At 32.6% G+C, this 25,219-nt stretch overlaps 4 protein-coding genes across 4 annotated transcripts; 3 read left to right on the plus strand and 1 right to left on the minus strand.

Moving 5' to 3' along the window:
• Positions 1-1,968: 1,968 nt before the first annotated feature.
• On the plus strand, positions 1,969-3,427 carry LOC146903192 (uncharacterized). Its single transcript, XM_085737208.1, has 2 exons — positions 1,969-2,357; positions 2,460-3,427. Exons 1-2 carry the CDS (start codon positions 1,994-1,996, stop codon positions 3,425-3,427), a joined length of 1,332 nt encoding a protein of 443 aa, XP_085593334.1. The 5' UTR covers positions 1,969-1,993.
• A 10,176-nt stretch (positions 3,428-13,603) lies between these two features.
• Positions 13,604-15,618, minus strand: LOC146903193 (uncharacterized). Its single transcript, XM_085737209.1, has 2 exons — positions 14,263-15,618; positions 13,604-14,029 (listed from the first exon to the last, which is right to left on the minus strand). The coding sequence occupies exons 1-2, from the start codon at positions 15,616-15,618 to the stop codon at positions 13,604-13,606; spliced, it is 1,782 nt and encodes a 593-aa protein (XP_085593335.1).
• Positions 15,619-16,807: 1,189 nt separating this feature from the next.
• Positions 16,808-20,804, plus strand: LOC146903194 (uncharacterized). The gene is made up of 4 exons (XM_085737448.1): positions 16,808-17,273; positions 17,370-18,287; positions 19,454-20,300; positions 20,412-20,804. Exons 1-4 carry the CDS (start codon positions 16,919-16,921, stop codon positions 20,581-20,583), a joined length of 2,292 nt encoding a protein of 763 aa, XP_085593574.1. The 5' UTR covers positions 16,808-16,918; the 3' UTR covers positions 20,584-20,804.
• Positions 20,805-22,134: 1,330 nt separating this feature from the next.
• LOC146903195 (uncharacterized) lies at positions 22,135-22,614 on the plus strand. Its single transcript, XM_085737210.1, has one exon. It carries the CDS (start codon positions 22,135-22,137, stop codon positions 22,612-22,614), a length of 480 nt encoding a protein of 159 aa, XP_085593336.1.
• Positions 22,615-25,219: the final 2,605 nt, after the last annotated feature.

Here is a 25,219-nt window from a genome sequence, read left to right on the forward strand (position 1 = left end):
AGGGCATAACAAAAAATTTAGTAGTCATTGTAGGAATGGCTCACAACAAGGGAAGTTAGTACATCGAGCTTGTATTGATCGTATTTACAGAAGAAGAAAATACTTGATTCTGTGAAGGAAAAACATATAGCTCTTTTCTCGCTCAAAAGACGATGAAAATAATATTTCTTTAACAAAACAAAAGAATAAGTGTTTTGAATATATTATAGGTGGATACCCATTAGTCATTAGACCAAACTATTGGTCCATTAACCCATTTTCGTATACTTCCATTTCATACTCTTGTATATTTTCTTATAAATAGAGTTCATTTGTAATAGAGTGACACAGATAAGAAATATTGAAACTCTTAATTTTCTCTCTGTCTTCATCATCTCCATTTTTCATAACATTTTATCAATGTGCTCGAACCAATAGAGAAGAATGATTAGCTATGGAGATAAGTGTCTCACTGGAGCAAGTCTTACTTGGATACAATTACAGATGAAAAATGTTTAGGCACACTCACATAAAGGTAGAAAAATAAATGAGAAAGAACTTAGTCACATCATTCATTACTTTCTCTTTTAGTTTTTTCAATTTATGTGTGTGTATCTAACCATATTTTATTTGTATTTGTGACCAAGTAAGTATTTCTCGTCTTGCTGATAGTGCAACTACCCACTCAATTCTCAAAGATCAAAAATATTTTTTAATCTCGCACACAATTCTCCCAAAACCCCCCAATACGGAGTAACTCTGAAATTGGACCAAATGGAGCCCTTCAAAACCTCCCAAAACCTTTTCGTGGTTTTTTTTAATCTCCCAAACAAAGGTTTATCTCCCTCTCAAACCTTTTCCTCCCCTCCCCTCCAAAACTCAACTCCCAAACAAAGCCTTAGGAAATGAAGATCCATGCTATATACCATTATAATTTAAGATGTGCAATGGAGATTAATACCATTAAAATTTGGCATGGGACTTTTCCTAAGATGTGCAATGGAGATAACTACTATTATCATTTGAATTATGATAGCTAAAAATAAAGTAAGTGAATTGTGGACAATCAAAAAATTGGAATAAGAGAATATAAAAAAGGGTTAATGGTGCTTTACCCCCCTGTAATATAGGTCATTTCCGGTTTTTCCCCTGTAAAATATTATTTTTGAATTTCATCCTTGTAATTTGAAGATTTTTTGGTTTTGGACCTTCATGGAAAATTTCACCCCCTGTAATTTGAGCAAATTTAGGTTTACCCCCTTGTAATTTGAGCAAATTTCGGTTTACCCCCCGTTAATTTAAGAAAATTTCGGTTTACCTCCAGCCATATCTTCGATTTTGTACAGTCAAAATTCATGAAGGTCCAAAACCAAAATCTTCAAATTACAAGGACGAAATCCAAAAAAGATATTTTACAAGGTGTAAAACCGGAAATGACCTATATTATAGGGAGGTAAAACACTATTAACCCTAAAAAAAAAATTGTTTGTCACACCGATCGATTTGCTTAATCGTTGTCAATTTTATAGGACATTATGCACATAAGTTTAAAATTTGAGGAGGTATTTGCTTGATTATCATTAAAAAATAATTAAATAGTATTAAAAAAAACCATTTTCTAATTATTATTGAAAACAACAAATATGACTACCACTAAACAAAAAAAACTAATATGAATACCAATTAATTTTGTTTTTGTTTTAAAAAAACTACCAATCCAAATTTTGTTGCCTTAGCCATATTACAATATAAAAAACGGTTTTTATTTAGTCCTTTTTTTTTTAATACAATTTTTATTTAGTCCTTTTTTTTTGTACAATTTTTATTTAGTACTTTAACAGTGGGGTTAATACATAATTATTGTTGTAGTGCTAATGCCTTCATTCTTCTGTAATCTACCGCCGCCTGCATTGTTAAAAAGAGAATAGAACAAACCCTTTCTCTGTTGTTTTTTTTATATTCGTTACACACTGCTCTTTACCTTTCTCCTCCATTCATTAAAAATGATGTAATAATGTTTCCTCTTTTTCTGAAATATCTCTCCTTTCTCCCTTCTTCATCATCACAATTTCGCAAGGTTTTTACTAGGTTTAAAGTGTGTCAGTTCTCATCATCATCATCTTCTTCTTCTTTTCCTGAGGTTTCAGTATGGTGGCACCTTGACAGCTGTCCCGTGCCTCCTGGGGTTAGCTATTCGAAGGTAGAACCTTCAATTACGGCAGCCCTTAGAGCTAACGGAATTATGGGTAGAATTAGTACCCGTGTTTATGGCGATTTTAATTCTTCTGAGGTCGACAAAGAGGCTCTTAATTCTACCAACATTTCTCTATACGGATCCGTTACCGGTTCCTCTTTTGTCAAACAAAAATTAAGTACAGGTTCGTTTTCCGTACCCTTCATTTTCATTATTATTAAAAGAAAAGAAAGTAACATGAATCAACATTTGAATTGAATGTAGGGTTTTTTTTTGTTTGTTGGAGTTGGAAATAACAATACTTATAAGTATTTTCTTATGGATCTTAATGATTGGGTTTCCACAAATCCTCCACCCATACACCTCTTTTTGATATTTGGTAATGAAGAATTCTCTAGCAGTGGTATATTGCACCGGCTAAGAATGTGCAACTATAATATCTTGCTTGCATGTCCAGGAATGCCTCATGTTGCTCTCTGTCATGCAGCAACTATAATGTGGGAATGGTCTTCGTTGCTCAACGGGGAAGATCTTACAGGAACACATTTCAACTATCCTCCTGATGGTCCGACTAAATCATGTTATGGAAACTCAAATGTGCCTCTTGAAAACCCCTTCTCACTTGTTGATTTCCACACATCTTCACAAAATGTGGACATAAAGTTAGATGAAGCATCAAAGTCAGTTTCTAGGGAGGTTATGAAAATATTGTGTTCGCACCCGAATGGGATCTCTATGGGAGATCTTCGTGCAGAGTTGATAAAGTGTGATTTGTCTATGGATAAACGCTTATATGGAAATAAAAAGTTTTCCAACTTTTTAGTATCTATATCATATATACAACTTGAGTACTTAGGAGGAGGTTTATTCAAAAACAAAAAAGGAGGAGGTAATTTTTGGGTGCGTTTGGCATCAACGACATCTGCTGCTAAGAATAAGCAGAAGGATGGTGCCGCAACTCAAAAGCTACACAATGAGGATCTTAGTCAACCTCCAAAACCTAACTGGGATAAATATAGGAGGGTTTCAGTATGGTGGGACTTTGACAGCTGTGGTGTCCCTGCCGACATTAGCTTTTTTAATGTAGCACCTTCAATTATGGGAGTTCTTAGAGCTAACGGGATTAAGGACCCTATTCATATTGACGCTTATGGCAATGTTTCTCAATTTTCAAAGATTGAACAAGAAGCACTTTTGTTGTCCGGCATTAATCTCCACCACATTCCAGGTTCTTTTTTCTTGCCTTATAACTAAAACTATTACCCTTTCAAAAAAATAAAAAATAAAACTAAAACTATTACCATCTTCATTTTCAGCTCTATTGTTTTTCTATATTTATCAGAAATTAAGGGTTGTATTGGTTTTAGATTTTAAGTGACTATTTTATTAAGAAAAAGTCCACTAGATTTTAAAAGACTTTGTAGTAATTTCACAACTTATAAAGCTCTCCAGTGCTTTCAAAACTTTTTTGTTTCGATTTTAATGGATTTCAAAACTTTATAAGATTTAAAAGAATTTTCGGCCTTATGAGATTTGACAAGACTTTGATGATTGTTAGCATGCATTCAAAATTTATGAGAATCAAAGACAAAAATAACAACAAAAAAGGGTAATGTTGAGATAAAGAAAAGTAAAATTACTACAATCATTATTTAATTCACTGCAAATTCATAGTCTCAAAAGCAAGCATAGAAAGATTATGGCATTAAGAACTTAATAAGATTATTATTGCGATAGAATTTTACTTTTTTATTCGATCACAATATTACTTTTTGATTTTCAATTTTTTTATCAACATCTCTATATGATTGTAATACCTATTGGGAAAAACCCAAGTCCCACATTGGATAGATGAGACTCTTGATGAGAGTTTATAAAGAGGAGGCACTCCTCACCTCACAAGCCGGTTTTGTAAGGATGAGTAAGGCCCCAAATTTCAACATGGTATCAGAGCTTGTCGAATTCAAGGGACACCTACCTATTCACGCACCAAGCCCAAAGAGTGCTGGGCGTGAGGGGGGTGTATTGGGAAAAACCCAAGTCCCACATCGGATAGATGAGACTCTTGATGAGAGTTTATAAAGAGGAGACACTCCTCACCTCACAAGCCGGTTTTGTAAGGATGAGTTAGGCCCCAAATTTCAACAATACCAAAGAGTAAATATAATGAGAGCACCTAACAAAGTTGGTTGATAGCAAGATCAGGAAATTGAGAGCAGCAGTTAACAGCAAGTTGATCACATTATTTGCAATACATAGGATATATTTGCAATACATAGGATATGAACACAATGGTTATAATGATGGATGAACTTTGAGGATAAAAAGGAGAGAGAGATAGAAATACTCACTTGAAGAGGTCTAAAAGGAGGGGATGAGAGATTTAAAAAGTCCTACAAGGTTGATAGCAAGATCAGGAAATTGAGAGCAGCTTTTCATTAAAGACGTCGAGCACCTAACAAAGTTGGTTGATAGCAAGATCAGGAAATTGAGAGCAGCAGTTAACAGCAAGTTGATCACATTATTTGCAATACATAGGATATATTTGCAATACATAGGATATGAACACAATGGTTATAATGATGGATGAACTTTGAGGATAAAAAGGAGAGAGAGATAGAAATACTCACTTGAAGAGGTCTAAAAGGAGGGGATGAGAGATTTAAAAAGTCCTACAAGGTTGATAGCAAGATCAGGAAATTGAGAGCAGCAGTTAACAGCAAGTTGATCACATTATTTGCAATACATAGGATAGGAACACAATGGTTATAATGATGGATGAACTTTGAGGATTTGCAATACATAGGATAGGAACACAATGGTTATAATGATGGATGAACTTTGAGGATAAAAAGGAAGAGAGAGATAGAAATACTCACTTGAAGAGGTCTAAAAGGAGGGGATGAGAGATTTAAAAAGTCCTACAAAATTTATATTTAGTAAAATAATCCCTCAAAATCCATGTTTTTTTTCCTAATACCACAGATTCTTTTTTAAGAATCTTTGAAAATAATCCCTCAAAATCCATATTTAGTAAAATAATCCATGTTTTTTTTCCTAATACCACAGATTCTTTTTTTCCTAATACCACAGATTCCTATATTTAGTAAAATAATCCCTCAAAATCCATGAGGTTGAAACTCTCTTTTAAAAATCTTGGAAATCCTAAAAGAATATTTCTTCCGGTCTTTATCATAAGAAAAATTTTATAAAAAAAAAAATGGTCCTGTTTATAGGAAAATGTCACAGCTTTTAAGGTATAGTTATTGCTTATAGGGATGGGAATAGGCCAAGCCGGCCTACAGGGGCCTACGGCCTAGCCTACGACAGGCCAGGCCAGGCCAGACTTTTTTCTTAAATAGAGAAGGCTTAGGCTTTTTTTAAAGCCTATTTAACTTAAAAGTTCAGGCCACAGGCCATTCAAAAAGCCTCATAGGCCGGCCTATTTAAGTAAATTTGAATAATATTATTTATTTTTATATTATATTTTGTATTTTGAATTAATATAAAAATTTGTTAACCTTTACAGTAATTTAAGCTTAATACTATACATTAATTTTTGCATATTTAAATGTATTATTATAAATTAGAACTGAAATATGATACAATATATAGTCAAATTCCTTAAAAATTCGTGTTGATTATCAAAAGAAAGTTTAGCCTAATTGATCTATTAATTCGCTAGACTATTTAAACTTCGATCACATTGCTTATTTAAAGATTTTCATATGAAATAGGCTTTTAAACAGGCTAGCAGGTCGTATCAGGCTTTCAGAAGGCCAGACTCAGGCCTAAAAAGTAGGCCTATGACAAGCCTCAGGCCAGGCTTAGACCTTAAAAAAATTTGATAGGCCAGGCTTAGGCCTTGCAAAGCCTAGCTCGGCCTAGCCTATTCCCATCCCTAATTGCTTAAAAGATGTTTCAACCCCTCATTTAATGCTTCACTTTTTAATATTAATAAAAGCTTCACTTTTTAATATTAGTAGGTGTATCCCTCAAAAAAAAAAATATTAGTAGGTGTATTTAATGTTTCAGAATTTTTTTACTAGGGTATATTTGTAAAAATATTCAAAAAGTTACATTAAATAATGATTGCATTGGTGATTGCATAGAATAACTTTGTTTATTTATATTGTATAAAAGTCTTGATTAAATACCACAAGATTTATTGATTCAAAAAAGGTTTTTTAAAATTCCATTCTAATACACCTATATCAAGAATCAGGTTTTGAAATGTTGAACATTACTCTTTATTTATCACAATTAGGTAGACGACTCTTTTGTAGTTTGAATGTAGTGTCCTTGTTTGTTATGTAGCTTAGTTCTTATGGTTTGAGATGGATGTGCAACCAACAAATTAAATCAGTCCTAGAATCTTGTCCATACGAGGACTTACTGAAATGTTTCATTCAATCTTATCTTCTTCTTTATCTTTTAAAATAATAATGACCTTTAACTAATTTGTTTCAGGTGGAAAGAACAAGAACAAATGCTTTGTGGATTGGCTCTCTCAAATTCCCTCACGCAGACACCTCTTTTTCATATCTGGTGATGAAGACTTTGACTTCTTCGGCACAGTGCTTCGAAAATGCAAGATTATTTTCTTTCGTGCATGGCTAGGAAAGGACGACTTCTTTCTTGCATGTCCAGGAAAGGTTGATGGTTATGTCTGCAAAGCAGCAAGTATAGTGTGGCAGTGGTCTTCGGTTCTTAAGGGGAAATATCTTACTGGAAAATATTTCAACCCTCCTCCTTGGTATATGGACCCTCTTGAATATCCTCCCGAGTGGTATAGAAACTCGAAGGTGCCTCATGAAAACCCCTTCTCAGCTGCCGAGGAACTCACATCTTCACAAAATGCAAAGATCCTCGAACCTTCGCCGTACAAAAAGTTAATTTATGTTCCAAAGGAGGTTTCTTGGAAGGTTCTGAAGGTATTGAGTTCATACCCGAATGGGATCTCCATTGGAGATCTTAAATTCCAGTTGAGATATTCTTTTGGTAGTGACTTACCTGATTATAAAAAGCTTTCCAACATTCTAGCATCTATACCAGATGTACAACTCTTGTATATAGGAGATGATAATTTTTGTGTACGTTTGATGCCATCAACAACATCTAATGTTAAGAAGCAGGTTTGCTAGTTTTCTCGTCTAGAGGATCACGTCTTCTTTCCCGGTCAAGAAGCAGGTTTGCTAGTTTTGTACTAATTTCTTCATAAGTACGATGATCATTATGTAGCTACTTGTTGAAGGAATAATTCATTACTAATATTTTGCTACATGTTATTTATGTTGTCAGGAAGGATATGGCTCGTAGATTAAAAAAGCACGGACCCCTATTTTTTTGGTGTCGTAGTGAAAATGAAATCCTTCAATTGGTGGAATTGTTTATAGAAAAGAAGAAATGGTTGGAGGAAAGCCCTTCACAAGCATTTCCTTTTAGGGTAACTAAATCTGTTCTAATAGCTAATTGATGGTGCATATGCCTTGAGAATTGAGATCTCTCGTTCTAAATAAAACACCACAATCCAACTTGCAAAACTTATTCAAAAATGATGCAAAATTCAAGAGTTATTTGTTTCGCTCATCTATGTTTGTCTGTGTTTTTCTTTACATTATGTACTATATGTTTTTTATTTCAATTCATATTTCATGGGTTACAGTTGCATAAATTGAGAAGATATTTATTTTATATATTATTTTTTTGTTGGTTGCTCAGTGCGTCGATGCTATTTTTGTTACTGTGTTTACAATTCTAAGTCTACACAAAACCTTTTATTGAGTTAGGTTGCAAGTATGCGCAATTCTTTATAGTCTGCAATTGTGTTGTAGCCAACTCAAATAAAAATTTATTCTTATTTTTGAGTGTGTAAGACGTATTTGGTTCATTGGTGGTGATAGTGGCAAGTTTACATGTTACAAAGTGCTACAACTTGTGCGACTTGATCTTTCTCTCAATACAAAACGTGAATGGCATTAATTTTGGAGCCAATTTGTTCAGCAAATCAACTTTTGCCTACCAATAATTTTTTTCAGCTTGTATGTTTCATGTATGGCATAACCAAAAATTTAGCAGTTATTGTAAGTAAGTATAACTCGGAGGAAGGGAAGCAAGTACATATCGAGGTTGTATTGTGTGCATTTATAGAAAACCCAACTCTATGAAGGAAAAATACTGCTACTAGAAATGGTTACTACCTCCGTACCATTCTATTGGTTGTTTTAGCAAAATCAATTTGTCTCAAAATGATTGTTGTTTTACGTTTTCAAGAAAACAGTGTAATATTCTTTTCCATTCATGCCCTTCTTAATTGTGACAATTTTTATATTTAAATAAATGATAAACCTATAGAATATCAAAGAACGAAGATTAGAGAGCTAAGTTGCTAAGACAAGCAAGTTTGTTTATATAGGATGAGGCTCCGATGTTTGATAGATTCTGTTTTGAGGCATTTGATCGCTCGATGCATGATTTGATGAGAGTCGAAGGGGAGGAAAACTTGGATAAACCATTTGAAAGTAAAGTTGTCATTTTGGGTGAATATTTTAGACAAATTTTACATGTGGTTAGAAAGGGTTCTAGACTTGATATCATGAAATCAACTATCAACTCTTCCATCCTCTGGAATAGTTGCAAGGTTTTAAAGCTTACAAGAAACATGAGATTGAGCGGTGATGGGACAAGTCAAAGTTTAATTGAGTTAAAAGAATTTTTTAAATTGAATTTTTTAAATTGGTGATGGCCAAATTGGTGAGTCAAAGTTTATAGCGTTTTTTGATAAGCTATTTCGGGTGTGTTGGGTAAAATTAAGTTATAAGCTAGCTGATAGCTGAAAAGCTAGTTGATTGAAATTAAAGTGTTTGGTAAAATTAGCGTTTAAAGTGACTGATAAATATAAAATGACAGAAAAGTACACATAAGATTAATATATTTCTTTGAGGACATATATTTAATATTTATTATAACAATTTTAGTTCATTTCAAAGTATTTTTTGTCTTTAAAATGATAAATGTGATATATGAATTTAATTGAGATTATATTTAATAAATTTTGTATATTATTACAAAAAAAAAAATGAATGAGACCGTATAAAAAAAAATACAAACCTTAAAACATATTTCAACAAACAGGAACATTAAAAAAATCAAGTTAGAAAGAAAAAAAAAAGTGAATAACGCAACCGTAAAAAAAAAAAATAAATAAACACAACGTGGGTAGTTTTGATTTCTTGAGTGGGTAGTTTTCTAAAATAAAAAATGATATAAAGGTCAAAAATGGAAGAAAATATAAAAAAGCTACCAGCTATAAGCTCAAAAGCTACTTGAAATAGCTTCTCAGAAAACGATATAAGCTCATGAGAAAAGCTTGTTACCGAACACGTCACATTTTTATCCAACGAGCTTATAAGCTAATCTAACAAGCTTATAAGCTAATCAAACACAGCCATAAGCTCACGAGAAAAGCTTGTTACCAAACACGTCACATTTTGATCCAACAAGCTTATAAGCTAATTCAACAAGCTATAAGCTAGCTTTTTGTTGTTACCAAACACAACCTTCAAGTAGCTTTTGAGCTTATAACTTCTTATAATTTCTTCCAATTTAAACCTTGTTAATTTAATTTATTATTTTTATATAAAAATAAACCACCCACGTTCCCACTAATTGCTTATGGTTTTCCTTTTAAAAATATATATTATATTTAATTTTAAATAAAATATATAATAAATAAAAAGTGAAGCAAGTATAGTTAAATAAAACTCGTCAAAAAATGAAAATTTGTCGAATAAATAATGTCAATTGCATTCATAAAGCACATTTATTATTGTGAAGATGAAAATATTTTGAAATAAATTTAAACATTTAAAATGAAATACATCAAGTAATAAAAATTGTATATATGATTTATAAAAATAAAATAATAAACAAACATGCCCTTTTACGTCATTTTATATTTATCAGCACTTCAACAACTAATTTTACCAAACACTTTTTATTTTAATAAGCTAACTTTTCAGCTATAAGCTATCAGCCATCAGCTATAAGCTAACTTTTCAGTTATCAACTAGCTTATCAGCTATCAGCTAGCTTATAGCTTATTTTTACCTAACACACCCAAAGATGGAGAGTGTCACCTCGATATACTAGAAGATTTGTGCATTACTCAGTGTGATAATCCTTTACAATCTTTATGGTAAATGATCTTGCCGATCAAAGCATATTTGAGGAAAAAGCAATTCCTTGCTCCAACTCTTGATTGCGTTGAACAAATCAATGACAATGTTTTGCCTTTGATAAAAGGTGATGAAAAACAATATCTAAGCTCTGATACCCCTTGTAAATATGATGTTTTTCCTTTGATAAAAGGTGATGAAAACAATATCTAAGTTTTGATACCCCTTGCAAATATGATGAGGATTATGACATTCAAGGTGATTGGTTTATTTTTGAGTTTCTAAATGATATAAAATATTATGGTATAGCAAACCATCATTTGACTTTCAAGGTTGGTGTACCTATTATGTTGTTAAAAAATATTGATCAAGTGAATGGTTTATGTAATGGGACAAGTTTGCAAGTATCTCACCTTAAAAAAATGTCATTACTGCTACATACTGACATTACAAGCAAGTGTATTGATCAAAGGATCTTAATTCAAGAGATGGATTTGGTTCTCTCTGATTCTGGATTTCCATTCAAATGTTCAAGACAATTTCCTATCTCACTGTATTTTGCTACGACGATAAACAAAAATCAAGGCCGGTCATTGTCTAAGGTAGGGTTGTATCTACCTTGGCAAGTGTTTACACATGAACAACTATATGTTGTTGTTTCCAAAGTAACCATTACAAAATATGATTAAAATTGTTGATTTTAGATAAAGATGACAAAACTTACACTTCAAGTATCAATGTTTAAGTTGCCAGCAAAAAAAAAAAAATTCCAACCATGTTTGAGTTGCGCACGAAGCTACCTTTTATGGCTTCTTGTAAACTCACATTTTGGGTTTAGATGTACGTTTTCATATTTGCTTTTGATTGTATCCAAACATCATACAAAACTGAAAAAGTCATGTTTGGAATCTGAAACGTGTGTTTTGCAAGCGGAAACGCTCAACCAAACAGACACTGAGTGAATTGTGGACAATCGAAAAATTGGAATAAGATAACATAAAAAAAATTGTTTCCCTCAACAAAAAAAATTGTTTGTCCACAACGATCTGATCCATTTGCTTAATTGTTGTCAATTTCATAGGACATTATGCACATAAGTTTAAAATTTGAGGAGGTATTTGATTGATTACTGATACAAAAAATAATTAAATAGTATTAAAAATAGGTGAAGTTTAAGGTGAGGGAGCAATTAAGTCTCTCACCGGTAGACCATTTAATTTTTACCATGAGATGAAATCAATGGCTTAGATATATTAAAATTAGAAAAGAGAACATTTATAATTGTCCACACACAATCCAATTTTGTCATACCTCACATTCTTCATTGTAACTTTGTAAGCACGTATTACTAGGTCTGTCCGTTGGCGTCTTCTAACCATCGAAGACATTTATTTAGATTAACCTCATTTGCTATTCCATGCTTTTACTTAGTTTGATTTGAATTTTCTTTTATGTGTTGGTATTAACATAATGGGTGTGGTGATACGACATATTTTTACAAGTTCAATACATAACTGTTTACAATTTCATTCACTAAATGCGACTTGTTAAATTGTGTTTCAATTAAGGAGCATTGAATCAGTGGGAATTTTTTTTTTAAAAGAAACATGCTCATTACATTTCATTAATAATAATATTGTTAATACAAGATGGGATATGATAATAAATAGGCTAAAGTGCAACTTTGGCCCCCTATCTTTCAAAAAGTTGCGATTTTAGCCCCCTAAGTTTGAAAACTACAATTTTGGTCCCCTATGTTTTAGCCCCTTTGCATATTTGGTACTTTTGGTCAATTTTGACCAAGTCAACGCATGCATGCCACGTGTGTAACTAATTAATTAAAAAAATAAAAAATAGAAAAAATCAATTTTTAAATAAAATAAATGAAAAAAATAATAAAAAAATATTAAAAAATGAAAAATAATTAAAAAATATTAAAAAATTCTGGAAAAATAAAAAATAATGAAAAAAATATAAAAATATAAAAAATTTCCAGATTTTAAATTAAATAAATGAAAGAAAAAAAATCCAGAAAATCAATTTTTAAATTAAATAAATGAAAAAAATAATAATAAAAAATTATAAAATAATGAAAAAATTCGAAAAAAAATAATGTCAAATTTTCCAGATTTTTTAAAAAACGAAAAAAATAATGAAAAATATTACAAAAAAATGAAATAAATTCTGGAAAAATGAAAAATAATGAAAAAAATAAAAAAATTTAAAAAACGAAAAAATATTACAAAGAAATGAAATAAATTCTTGAAAAATAAAAATATTAATAAAAATGATTAAAAAAACGAAAAAAATTTCACAAAAATTCATGGAAAATTCCAAGAATCACTTATTTGAAAAAGTAATGTCGTGGAAACATTCATTTCCCTAAAGAAGAAATATGTACCAAATTTGTGGCCAAGTTGTATTCTCGTCGGTGTTTTTGTATATACTTTTTTTGTTTCCTTGCGCCTTTAGAATGTCAAATTTTCAACATTAGAAAATTCTGTAAAAGATTATGGAAAAAATTTGAAAAAAAAAATTTGAAAAAATTCGAAAAAAATAATTTCAAATTTGATAGATTTTTTTAAAAAATTTCCGTATTTTTTCATTATTTTTTAATTATTTATTATTATTTTTTTCATTTATTTAATTTAAAAATTGATTTTCTGGATTTTTTTTCATTTATTTAATTTAAAATCTGGAAAATTTTTTATTTTTTCATTATTTTTCATTTTTTTAGTATTTTTTTCATTTATTTTATTTAAAAATTGATTTTTTCGATTTTTTATTTTTTTAATTAATTAATTACACACGTGGCATGCCACGTATGCGTTGACTTGGTCAAAATTGACCAAAAGGTCCAAATATGCAAAGGGGCTAAAACATAGGGGACCAAAATTGTAGTTTTCAAACTTAGGGGGCCAAAATCGCAACTTTTTGAAAGATAGGGGGCCAAAGTTGCACTTTAGCCTAATAAATAATGGGACTAGCTAGAATTATAGCCTCTCCTGCTAAAACATGAGCGACTGCATTTGCTTGTCGCCTAGTGAACTCTATCCTTTGCAAGATGCGATAACATGCCCAAACTCAGAAATATCATCTCTACAAGAAAGGAAAGCATCACATGTAACCTTTGAATCTAGCTTGAAATCAACATTGTCGAAAGACATGTCGCTAAGCCATTAGAGGGCTTCAAATAAACCAATAGCTTCACCAACCGCAACCTGATGTAGACAAGGGAAACTCACCATTTTTTCTAAAACAAAAGTGCCCTCCTCGTCCCGGATACATATTCCAATCCCCGTACGGTTGAAACTTGATGAAAAATCGCTTCAACATTGCATTTGTAGCGCCCCACACTCGGATTCTTCCACCGAACCATAGCAGCTGCAGGTGAGCTGGATGTTGCAACGTTGGGAGACAAAAGAGCAGCTGAACCTGTTGTTACAGCAGAAGCCGCAGCTGGAAGGCTGAGGTTTGCTAGCTGCCAGTCAGAAATCATAACGCGGGCACGTTCGACAGCAGTAGCAACAGTTTCTGTCTTGTCTTCCCACACCTTCAGGTTCCAATGTTTCCATATGCTCCATACCATGGCTGCAAGGGTCTGTTTCTGTTCAGTTGGGAGAGTTTCCAGCAGGTTGAAAATCATGTATGTTACTGGTACAGCTATTGCAATTATGTTCTGAATGTGAGACCATAAACCTACAAAACGCCAAACTTGGACCGCAAAAGAACAGTGAAAAAATAAGTGTGCTATATCTTCTTGACCGGAGTCACAACTCACACAATGCGTAGGACATTGCACACCTTTATCTTGAAGCCTCGTTCTCGTAGGTAAACAACCCCGACACATCCTCCAAATTAAGTTTCGAATCTTTGGAGGAACTTTAAGCTTCCAAATACTTGACCAATTACCAGGACGGCGAAGATGAGAAGAGTCAATAAGCTCTCGACACATAAACGATAGGCGCTCTTCACGGAATATCTTCCATTCTTTTCAGCCTTCCAAATTAAACGATCTGCCTGTACATGAGCAACTAGTGGAGTACTCGTGATTTTATCTGCTAAATCTGCACTAAGGACCTGTCTAACAACTACCTCATTCCATCTCTTTTCATTTGGAAGCATCAAATTATCAACAGTAGCATGATGAACATAATGTGCACCTATAATATCAGTAGTAATATTCTCTCCATTCAAGACCCAAGGTTCTCCCAAAATAGGGATAGATCTGCCAGTGCCTATACTCCAACGAGCACCACCACGAACAATGAAACGAGCACGCAGAATACTACGCCAAACATAGCTAGGATTATGACCAATTTTAGCTGTGAGATAGGTGTTGTTTGGAAAATATCGTGCCTTGAATAGCCGGGAAACGAGGGAGTTCGGTTCCGTTAGGAATTTCCAACCTTGTTTTCCTAACATGGCAAGGTTAAAAGCCGTAAGGTCTTTGAATCCCATTCCTCCATTGGTTTTGTGCATAGATAATTTCTCCCAACTTAACCAATTTATTCCTCGCTGATTTGTGCGTCTGTGACCCCACCAAAAAGAATTTATCATTTTTTCAATCGTGTTAATAAGTGTTGCAGGAAGTTGAAAAATACTCATCACGTACGACGGAATGGCTTGCAAAACGGATTTAATCATGACTTCACGTCCCGCTTTAGATAAACATTTACTACTCCACGAATTGATTTTTTGCCACACACGATCCTTTATGAAAGCGAATGTGGAATTTCTATTCCTTCCAATCATGGAGGGTAGACCTAGATATTTACCTGTACTAAGAACTGCATGAACCCCTAAAATAGAAGCAAGGTTATTCCTCAAAGGATCTGGCACATTGCGACTACAAAAAAATTCAAATTTTGGTAAACTAATAGCTTGCCCAGAAGCCGTTTCATATGTGACAAGAATATCTTTCATGACTTGAGCTTCGCTTTCATCTGCTCTGAAAAATAGAAAACAATCATCAGCAAATAAAAGGTGAGATATAGCAGGAGCTCCTCTGCAAATTCGAGTTCCAGAAATTGTGCCTCTATCCTCCGCATCCCTAATGAGCGAAGAGAGACCTTCTGCGCACATAATAAAAAGATATGGAGATAGAGGATCCCCTTGTCGAAGACCACGACCCAGAATAATAGGATCGGGTTCATTGTTTACAATAACAGAGTAATCTACCGATTCAATACACATGCTAATCCAATGAATCCACTTGTTACTAAATCCCATTTTAACCATTACCTCGCGGAGATACTCCCAATCCATTCTGTCATAATTAATCAATAATTGAAACCTAGTTTGAAGGGATGTGGAACATAATAACATGGAACACAATTTCATCAATTTTGCAGAGACCTTACATCTTGAATCAGTGGAAAATTAATTATAGAAATTTTTACTGTCGTCATAGACACCAACGTAATTAGAGGTGATGTTAGCGACGATAACAGTAGTGGCAATTGGAGGGGATACCGGTGGTAATGAGACTTAAAGAAAGAATTTGATTGTGTGTGGTAGTTTTAAATGTTATGTTCTCTTTTTTAATTTCATTAAATCCAAACCATTGATTTTATCACATGGTAAAAATTAAATGGTCCATCGGTGAGGGACTTAATTGCTCCCTCACCTTAGACTTCACCTTAAAAATAAAACCTTTTTCTCATTATTATTGAAAACAACTAGTATATGACTAACGATTTATTTTGTTTTTGTTTTTGACAAACTACCAATCCAAATTTTGTTGTCTTGATAGCTGAAAAGTTAGCTTATAGCTGATGGCTGATAGCTGATAGCTTATAGCTGAAAATTAGCTTATTAAAATTAAAAGTGTTTGGTAAAATTAGCTATTGAAATGACTATAAATATAAAATGACATAAAAGGGCATGCTTGTTTAATTTTTTTTAATGTCATATATATAATTTTTTATTACTTAACACATTTATTTTTAAATATTTAAATATATTTCAAATTATTTTCATCTACAAAATGATAAATGTGTTTATGAATTCAATCGAGTTTTTTTATTTAACAATTTTTATTTTATTTTTATGAATTTTATTTAACTAAACTTAGCTTCACTATTTATTATAAATTTTTTATAAAATTATATATTATATGAACCATGAGCAAAGTACCAAAAAAAATAAAAAATTGGACAAGAAAATTTAAAAAGCCATACCTTAATATTTGACAACATGGTAAACGTGGTTGGTTTAATAAGATAGTGGGTAGTTTTTTTTATTATAATAAAATAAAATTAAAATTAAGAAAAGGTTAAAATTGGAAGAAAATATAAAAAGCTATAAGCTAAAAAGCTACTTGAATTTTTTAAAAAACGATATAAGCTAGTTTTTATATTACAATATAAAAACGGTTTTTTTAGTCCTTTAACCGTGGGGTTGCAGTACATCATTATTAATGTAGTGAGCCTTCATTCTTCTGTAATCCACCGCCGCCTGCATTGTTAAAAAGAGAATAGAACAAACCCTTTCTCTGTTGTTTTTTTTATATTCGTTGCACACTGCTCTTTACCTTTCTCCTCCATTCATTAAAAATGATGTAATAATGTTTCCTCTTTTTCTGAAATATCTCTCCTTTTTCCCTTCTTCATCATCGCAATTTCGCAAGGTTTTTACTAGGTTTAAAGTTTCATCATCATCATCTTCTTCTTCTTTTCCGGTGGTTTCAGTATGGTGGCACCTTGACAGCTGTCCCGTGCCTCCTGGGGTTAGCTATTCGAAGGTAGCACCTTCAATTACAGCAGCCCTTAGAGCTAACGGGATTATGGGTAATATTCATATTCGTGTTTATGGTGATTTTAATTCTTCTGAGGTCGACAAAGAGGCTCTTAATTCAACCAACATTTCTCTATACGGATCCGTTACCGGTTCCTCTTTTGTCAAACAGAAAGTAAATACAGGTTCGTTTTCCTTACCCTTCATTTTCATTATTATTAAAAAAAGTAACATGAATCAACGTTTGAATTGAATGTAGGGTCTTTTTTTGTTTGTTGCAGTTGGAAATAACAATACGTATAAGTATTTTCTTATGGATCTTAATGATTGGGTTTCCACAAATCCTCCACCCATACACCTCTTTTTGATATTTGGTAATGAAGAATTCTCTAGCAGTGGTATATTGCACCGGCTAAGAATGTGCAACTATAATATCTTGCTTGCATGTCCAGGAATGCCTCATGTTGCTCTCTGTCATGCAGCAACTATAATGTGGGAATGGTCTTCGTTGCTCAACGGGGAAGATCTTACAGGAACACATTTCAACTATCCTCCTGATGGTCCGACTAAATCATGTTATGGAAACTCAAATGTGCCTCTTGAAAACCCCTTCTCACTTGTTGATTTGCACACATCTTCACATAATGTGGACATAAAGTTAGATGAAGCATCAAAGTCAGTTTCTAGGGAGGTTATGAAAATATTGTGTTCACACCCGAATGGGATCTCTATGGGAGATCTTCGTGCAGAGTTGATAAAATGTGATTTGTCTATGGATAAACGCTTATATGGAAATAAAAAGTTTTCCAACTTTTTAGTATCTATATCATATATACAACTTGAGTATTTAGGAGGAGGTAATTTTTGGGTGCGTTTGGTCCCATCAACGACATCCGTTGTTAAGAATAAGCAGAAGGATGGTGCCGCAACTCAAAAGCTACACAATGAGGATCTTAGTCATCCTCCGAAACCTGATTGGGATAAATATGAGAGGGTTTTAGTATGGTGGGACTTTGACAGCTGTGGCGTCCCTTCCGACATTAGCTTTTTAAATGTAGCACCTTCAATTATGGGAGTTCTTAGAGCTAATGGGATTAAGGACCCTATTCATATTGACGCTTACGGCGATGTTTCTCAATTTTCAAAGATTGAACAAGAAGCACTTTTGTTGTCCGGCATTGATCTCCACCACATTCCAGGTTCTTTTTTCTTACCTTATAACTAAAACTATTACCCTTCCCAAAAAAAAAAACTAAACTATTACCATCTTCTCTGTTTTTCTATATTTCTTAGAAATTAAGGGCTGTATTGGTTTTAGATTTTAAGTGACTATTTTATTAAGAAAAAAGTGCAATAGATTTTAAAAGACTTTGTAGTAATTTTATGACTTTTAAGGCTCTGCAGGGCTTTATAAGATTTAATAGAATTTTCAACTTTATGAGATTTGACAAGACTTTGATGATTGTTAGCATCCATTCAAAATTTATGAGAATCAAAGACAAAAATAACAACAACAAAAAAAAACGATAACTTTGAGATAAAGAAAAGTAAAATTAGTACAATTATTATTGAATTCACTACAAATTCATAGTCTCAAAATCAAGCATAGAAAGATTATGGCATAAACCAATTAGATCAAAAGAAACTTCATCAAAAAAAATTAATAAGAGAGAACTCAATAAGATTAATTATTATTGCGTTAGAATTTTACTTTTTTTATTCGATTACCATATTACTTTTTGTTTTTCAATTTTTTTATCAACATCGATATATGATTATAGTACCAAGAGTAAATATAATGAGAGCACCTAACAAAGTTGGCTGATAGCAAGATCAAGAAATTGAGAGCAGAATCAAGAGCAACAGTTAGCAACAAGTTGATCACATTATTTGCAATACATAGGATAGGAACAATGGTTATAATGATGGATGAACTTTGAGGAGAAAAATGAAGAGAGAGATAGAAATACTCTCTTGAAGAGGTCTAAAAGGAGGAAATGAGAGATTTAAAAAGTCCCATGAATATTGGTGATTGCATAGGATTTTTTTATATTGCATAAAAGTCCTGATTATTCTGTCCAAAAAAGTTTTTTTAAAATTCAATTCCAATACACCCATATCAAGAATCAATTTTTGAAATGTTGAACATTGCTCTTTATTTATCACAATTAGGTAGACGACTCTTTTGGAGTTTGAATGTAGTGACCTTGTTAGTTATGGAGCTTAGTTCTTATGGTTTGAGATGGATGTGCAACTAACAAATCAGTCCTAGAATTATCCATACGAGGACTTACTGAAATGTTGCACTCAATCTTATCTTCTTTATCTTTTAAAATAATAATGACCTTTAACTACTTTGTTTCAGGTGGAAAGAACAAGAACAAATGCTTTGTGGATTGGCTCTCTCAAATTCCCTCAAGCAGATTTAACTACTTTGTTTCAGGTGGAAAGAACAAGAACAAATGCTTTGTGGATTGGCTCTCTCAAATTCCCTCATGCAGATACCTCTTTTTGATATCTGGTGATGATGACTTCGACTTCTCCGACACAGTGCATCGGAAATGCAAGTGGATCAACTTATTTCTTGCATGTCCAGGAAAGGCTGATGGTTATGTCTGCAAAGCAGCAACTATAGTGTGGCAGTGGTCTTCAGTGCTTAAGGGGAAATATCTTACTGGAAAATATTTCGACCTTTTTGGGTATAGGGACTCTCTTAAATATCCTCCCGAGTGGTATAGAAACTCGAAGGTGCCTCATCATGAAAACCCCTTCTCGGCTGCTGAGGAATCTACAACATCACAAAATGCAAAGATCCTCCAACCTTCATCGTACAAAAAGTTAATTTATGTTCCAAAGGATGTTTCTTGGAAGGTTGTGAAGGTATTGAGTTCGTACCCGAATGGTATCTCCATTGAAGATCTTAAATTCCAGTTGAGATATTATTGTTTTGGTCATGGATTACTGGATTGTAAAAAGCTTTCCAACATTCTAGCATCTATACCAGATGTACAGCTCTTGTATATAGGAGATGATAATTTTTGTGTACGTTTGATCCCATCAACAACATCTAATGTTAAGAAGAAGAATGAGCAGAGGGTTATTAATCACTCAGGAAAGCGTTTGTTATTTTATGGTGATTTCTTTTGGGGTGATATGGAATCTTTTGTTTTCTCGTCTAGAGGATCACGTCTTCTTTCCCGGTCAAGAAGCAGGTTTGCTAGTTTTGTACTACTTTCGTCATAAGTATGATGATCATTATGTAGCTACTTGTTGAAGGAATAATTCATTACTAATATTTTGCTACATGTTATTTGTGTTGTCAGGGAGGATCTGGCTCATAGATTACAAAAGCATAGACCCCTATATTTTGAGTTTTTCACTGAAAATAAAATCTTTCAAGTGGTTAAATTGTTGATAGAAGAGAAGAAATGGTTGGAGGAAAGCCCCACGCAAGCATTTCCTTTTAGGGTAACTAAATCAGTTCAGAAGCCTTGATATCTCTCTTTCTAAATAAAACAAGAGTTATCGAGACAAAATGCAAAATTCAAGAGTTCCTAATGTAAACCGGACACGAGTTACTTGCTTCACTCATCAATATTTGTCTGTGTTTCTCTTTTCATTGTGTATTATATATTTTTTTTTTTTTACAATTCTTATTTCATGGGTACCGTTGAATATATTGAGAAGATATTTATTTTATGTATTACTATTCTTTTTGTTGGTTGCTCAGTGCGTCGGTGCTATTTTTGTTACTGTGTTTACAATTCTACACAAAATCTTTTATTGTGTTAGGCTGCAAATATGCGCAATTCTTTGTTGTCTGCAATTGTGTTGTCGCCAACTTAAATAAATATTTATTCTTATTTTTGAGTGTGTGAGACGTATTTGATTCATTGGTGGTGATAGTGGCAAGTTTACATGTTACAGTGCTACAACTTTTTGTGACTTGATCTTTCTCTCAAGACAAAAAGTGAATGGCAATAATTTTGGAGCCAATTTTTTCTGCAAATCAACTTTTGCCTACCAATATTTTTTTTTCTCCTTGTATGTTTCATGTGGCATAACCAAAAATTTAGCAATCATTGCAAGTATAACTCGCAGCAAGGGAAGTTGGTACATCGAGGTTGTATTGTGTGTATTTATAGAAAACCCAACTCTATGAAGGAAAGACACCGCTACTAGAAATGGTTACTACCTCCGGACCATTCTATTGGTTGTTTTACATTTTCAAGAAAGCAGTGTAATATTCTTAACGTTACTACTCCCATTCTATCGGAGTAGTAATATTCTTTCGACTATTACTTTTCCCACCCTATTGCCTTCTTACGTGCCCTGTGATTTTGACCAAAATGTCATTTGTCCGGATTTTGTAATCCGGACGGAATTCGGATCATATAATCTGAAACGATTAGCAAATCACCCTGCTTCATGTGACCTGCGAAACTTGGGATTGGTCAGGGTGAAAGATAATCCGGAAATCTAAATCCGGACACTATAGTTACATTCCGGAATACAAAATCCGCACACCCAGGATTTAAACTGAGCGGGAAAAATAGTCGTTTTTTTTTTCGGAAAATGAAATCCGGACAGCTAGGTTATATATAGTTCTCCAGAACCTAGCTGAAGCATACCACCTTTATCACAAACACTCCCTACACCTCTAAAAAACACTCCATTTAGGACGAAAATATGGTTTGGAGCAGCAATCTGGCTATCAAGTGGGGTTAACATCATCATTTTCGTCTGAATGCAAAGGTAATGTGTATATAAACCTTTCCCCTAGTCGATTTTTTAGCGATTCACTTTTGATCACGCTACATGATTTGTACTGTATGGTTCCGGAATATCAATTATGGACTGCGCATTTAAGGCTCATGCAAAGGGTGTATCGGGAAGTTCCGGATTTGCATATGCTTTCCGGATTTTGAAATCCGGACCATATCAGTGCACAGACCAGAATGCATATTTCTGCCTATTTTTCAGCAACAACCAAAATGACAGTTTTCTTACACATTGCAGGCTCGGTTCAAGGACGCTGATTACAACATGAAGTTTCATTTGAAGGAACAATTCCGACAATTTGTTTTACCGGAGACCACCTCTATGCGTCCACCGCCAAATAAGGTCACCACCAAAGGAGCTCCAAAGAAAGATAAGCAAAGCATTCAATCGACAAGACGGTCCCCTTCCCTATGGGAGATTGTTGACTCCCAAGAGCATGAGACACAGGGTTCACAGACAAAGTCAACAGGAACGAGTAGAAAGAGTGCACGAAAAAGCAACATGTCTCTTACTCCTCCTAAGCCAAGTCCAGAAAATTCGAAGAAGCCAAAATCCGTTGAAGTCCACATACCACACAAAGATCAGATCCCAATTTGGATGCATGGCTTTATTCAAAAGGTTACAGATTTACCCGGTGATGGCCATTGTGGCTTCCGAGCAGTTGCGGTCCTACGTAACTTGACTGTTGATGATCACACATTAGTCCGGTACAACCTTTACAAAGGGTGTGGTTATGGTGCATAAGGAGATCCTTATGCACCGTGCATAATTGCTTTCTACACCCAACATAATTGCTTTCTACACCCCAAGTAAGTCCACTATAAAATCTATTTATTTGTGGGCCTAATAAAGCCCCATATTATAATTTTTTTCTTAACAATTTATTTATGCAAATTATTCGAAATAGTTTATTTATGCAAAATAACTTATTAGAATGATTTTTTAAAAACCGTTTATTCAAAACAACTTATTTATGCAAAACAGCCAATTCCGATCTCATTTTAAAAAACAACTTATTCAAAATAGCTTATTTATGCAAAACAGCTTATTCGAAACAACTTATTAGGATCACTTTTTTTAAAACCGCTTATTCAAAACAACTTATTTATGCAAAACAGCTTATTTGTGCAAAACAGCTTATTTATACAAAACAGCTTATTCCGATTTCATTTTAAAAAACAACTTATTCAAAACAACTTATTTATGCAAAACAACATATTTATGCAAAACAACTTATTCAAAACAGCTTATTTATGCAAAACAGCTTATTCGAAACAACTTATTTATACAAAATAGCTTATTTGTGCAAAACAGCTTATTCAAAACAACTTATTTATACAAAACAGCTTATTTGTGCAAAACAGCTTATTCAAAACAACTTATTTATACAAAATAGCTTATTTGTGCAAAACAACTTATTCAAAACAGCTTATTTATGCAAAACAGCTTATTCGAAACAACTTATTTATACAAAATAGCTTATTTGTGCAAAACAGCTTATTCAAAACAACTTATTTATACAAAACAGCTTATTTGTGCAAAACAGCTTATTCAAAACAACTTATTTATGCAAAACAGCTTATTCGAAACAACTTATTTATACAAAATAGCTTATTTGTGCAAAACAACTTATTCAAAACAACTTATTTATACAAAACAGCTTATTTGTGCAAAACAGCTTATTCAAAACAACTTATTTATACAAAACAGCTTATTTGTGCAAAACAACTTATTCAAAACAGCTTATTTATGCAAAACAGCTTATTCGAAACAACTTATTTATACAAAATAGCTTATTTGTGCAAAACAGCTTATTCAAAACAACTTATTTATACAAAACAGCTTATTTATGCAAAACAGCTTATTCAAAACAACTTATTTATACAAAACAGCTTATTTGCGCAAAACAACTTATTCAAAAACAGCTTATTTATGCAAAACAGCTTATTCGAAACAACTTATTTATACAAAATAGCTTATTTGTGCAAAACAGCTTATTCAAAACAACTTATTTATACAAAACAGCTTATTTGTGCAAAACAACTATTTTGCACAAAATAAGCTGTTTTGAATAAACTTTTTATAAGTTAGAGAGAGAAATGAGTATGGATTATGAGTTTCTTTACTGGAACGTTGTTTAACATGTTATACACTGAAATTATTATTGAAACCATGATTATGGTTTAATGGTTTTGATAATCATGTATGTGAAACCAAGATAAATGTGTAATGGTTTTTAATGAAATTATTATTGTTAGATGGTTTTGAATAATGATTAAGATGTTATACACTGAAATTATTATTGAAACCATAATTATGGTTTAATGGTTTTGATAGACTTCTATGAGAAACCAAAATAATTGTCTAATGGTTTTGCTATGGCCATGGTTTCTGTGAGTTGTACTCCAAAACCATTTTGCAGTGAAAATGGTTTCCGTGAGTTGTACTCCAAAACCATTTTGCAGTGAAAATGGTTTCCGTGAGTTAAACTCCAAAACCATTTTGCAGTGAAAATGGTTTCCTTGAGTAATGCTAACACCAGATCCGAACCGGATTGATCATAAACAACACAATTCATCACAACATTCTCAATAATACTAGTTGTTTATAGTATCTATCATATTATATTATTCATCTTATTTAATTTTTGGCCCAATAATGTTCAATTTAATTTAATTTTACTAAAATTAGGGGTATGGAATACTGAAACCATAAGTACGGTTAAATGGTTTTGATAGTGTTCTATGTGAAACCAAAATAACTGCCTAATGATTTTAAATGAAATTATTAATTTGTTTTAAACAATTTATCTTCTAGAAAAAGAAAACATACTTTTGCTTTATTTTATGTTTGTTTTTCGTGTTAAACCTCTCGAGTTTCTACGAAAAGTGACATAATCAATTGGTTGTGTCTTTTTATAGTATCTATCATAGTATACCATTCATTTTATTTAATTTTTGGCCCAAGAATGTTCAATTTTATTAAAATTAGTTATGTAACCACTTAATAGTACACATTTTGATAGTTTTCAATGTGAAACCAAAATAATTGTCTAATGGTTTTGTAATAAAAAAAATGATAAACATTAAAATCATTATTAAGTAACCACTTAATAGTACACACTTATAACCTATTAAATAATTGTCAAATGGTAAATAAAATAAAAGAATAGTGAAAATTATTATTGATAAATGGTTTTAAATAAAAACTATTACTGAAACCATAAGTATGGTTCAATGGTTTTGCTAGTGTTTTATGCGAAACCAAACTAACTGTCTAATGGTTTTGTAACAACCTATAATCATGAATACGTAACAACAAAGAATGTGAATGTTATAATTTCCAATAA

Source organism: Medicago sativa, chromosome 8, assembly GCF_051527215.1.
Source record: "Medicago sativa cultivar Bolivia chromosome 8, Bolivia_mono, whole genome shotgun sequence".
In the NCBI taxonomy this organism is placed as follows: domain Eukaryota; kingdom Viridiplantae; phylum Streptophyta; class Magnoliopsida; order Fabales; family Fabaceae; genus Medicago; species Medicago sativa.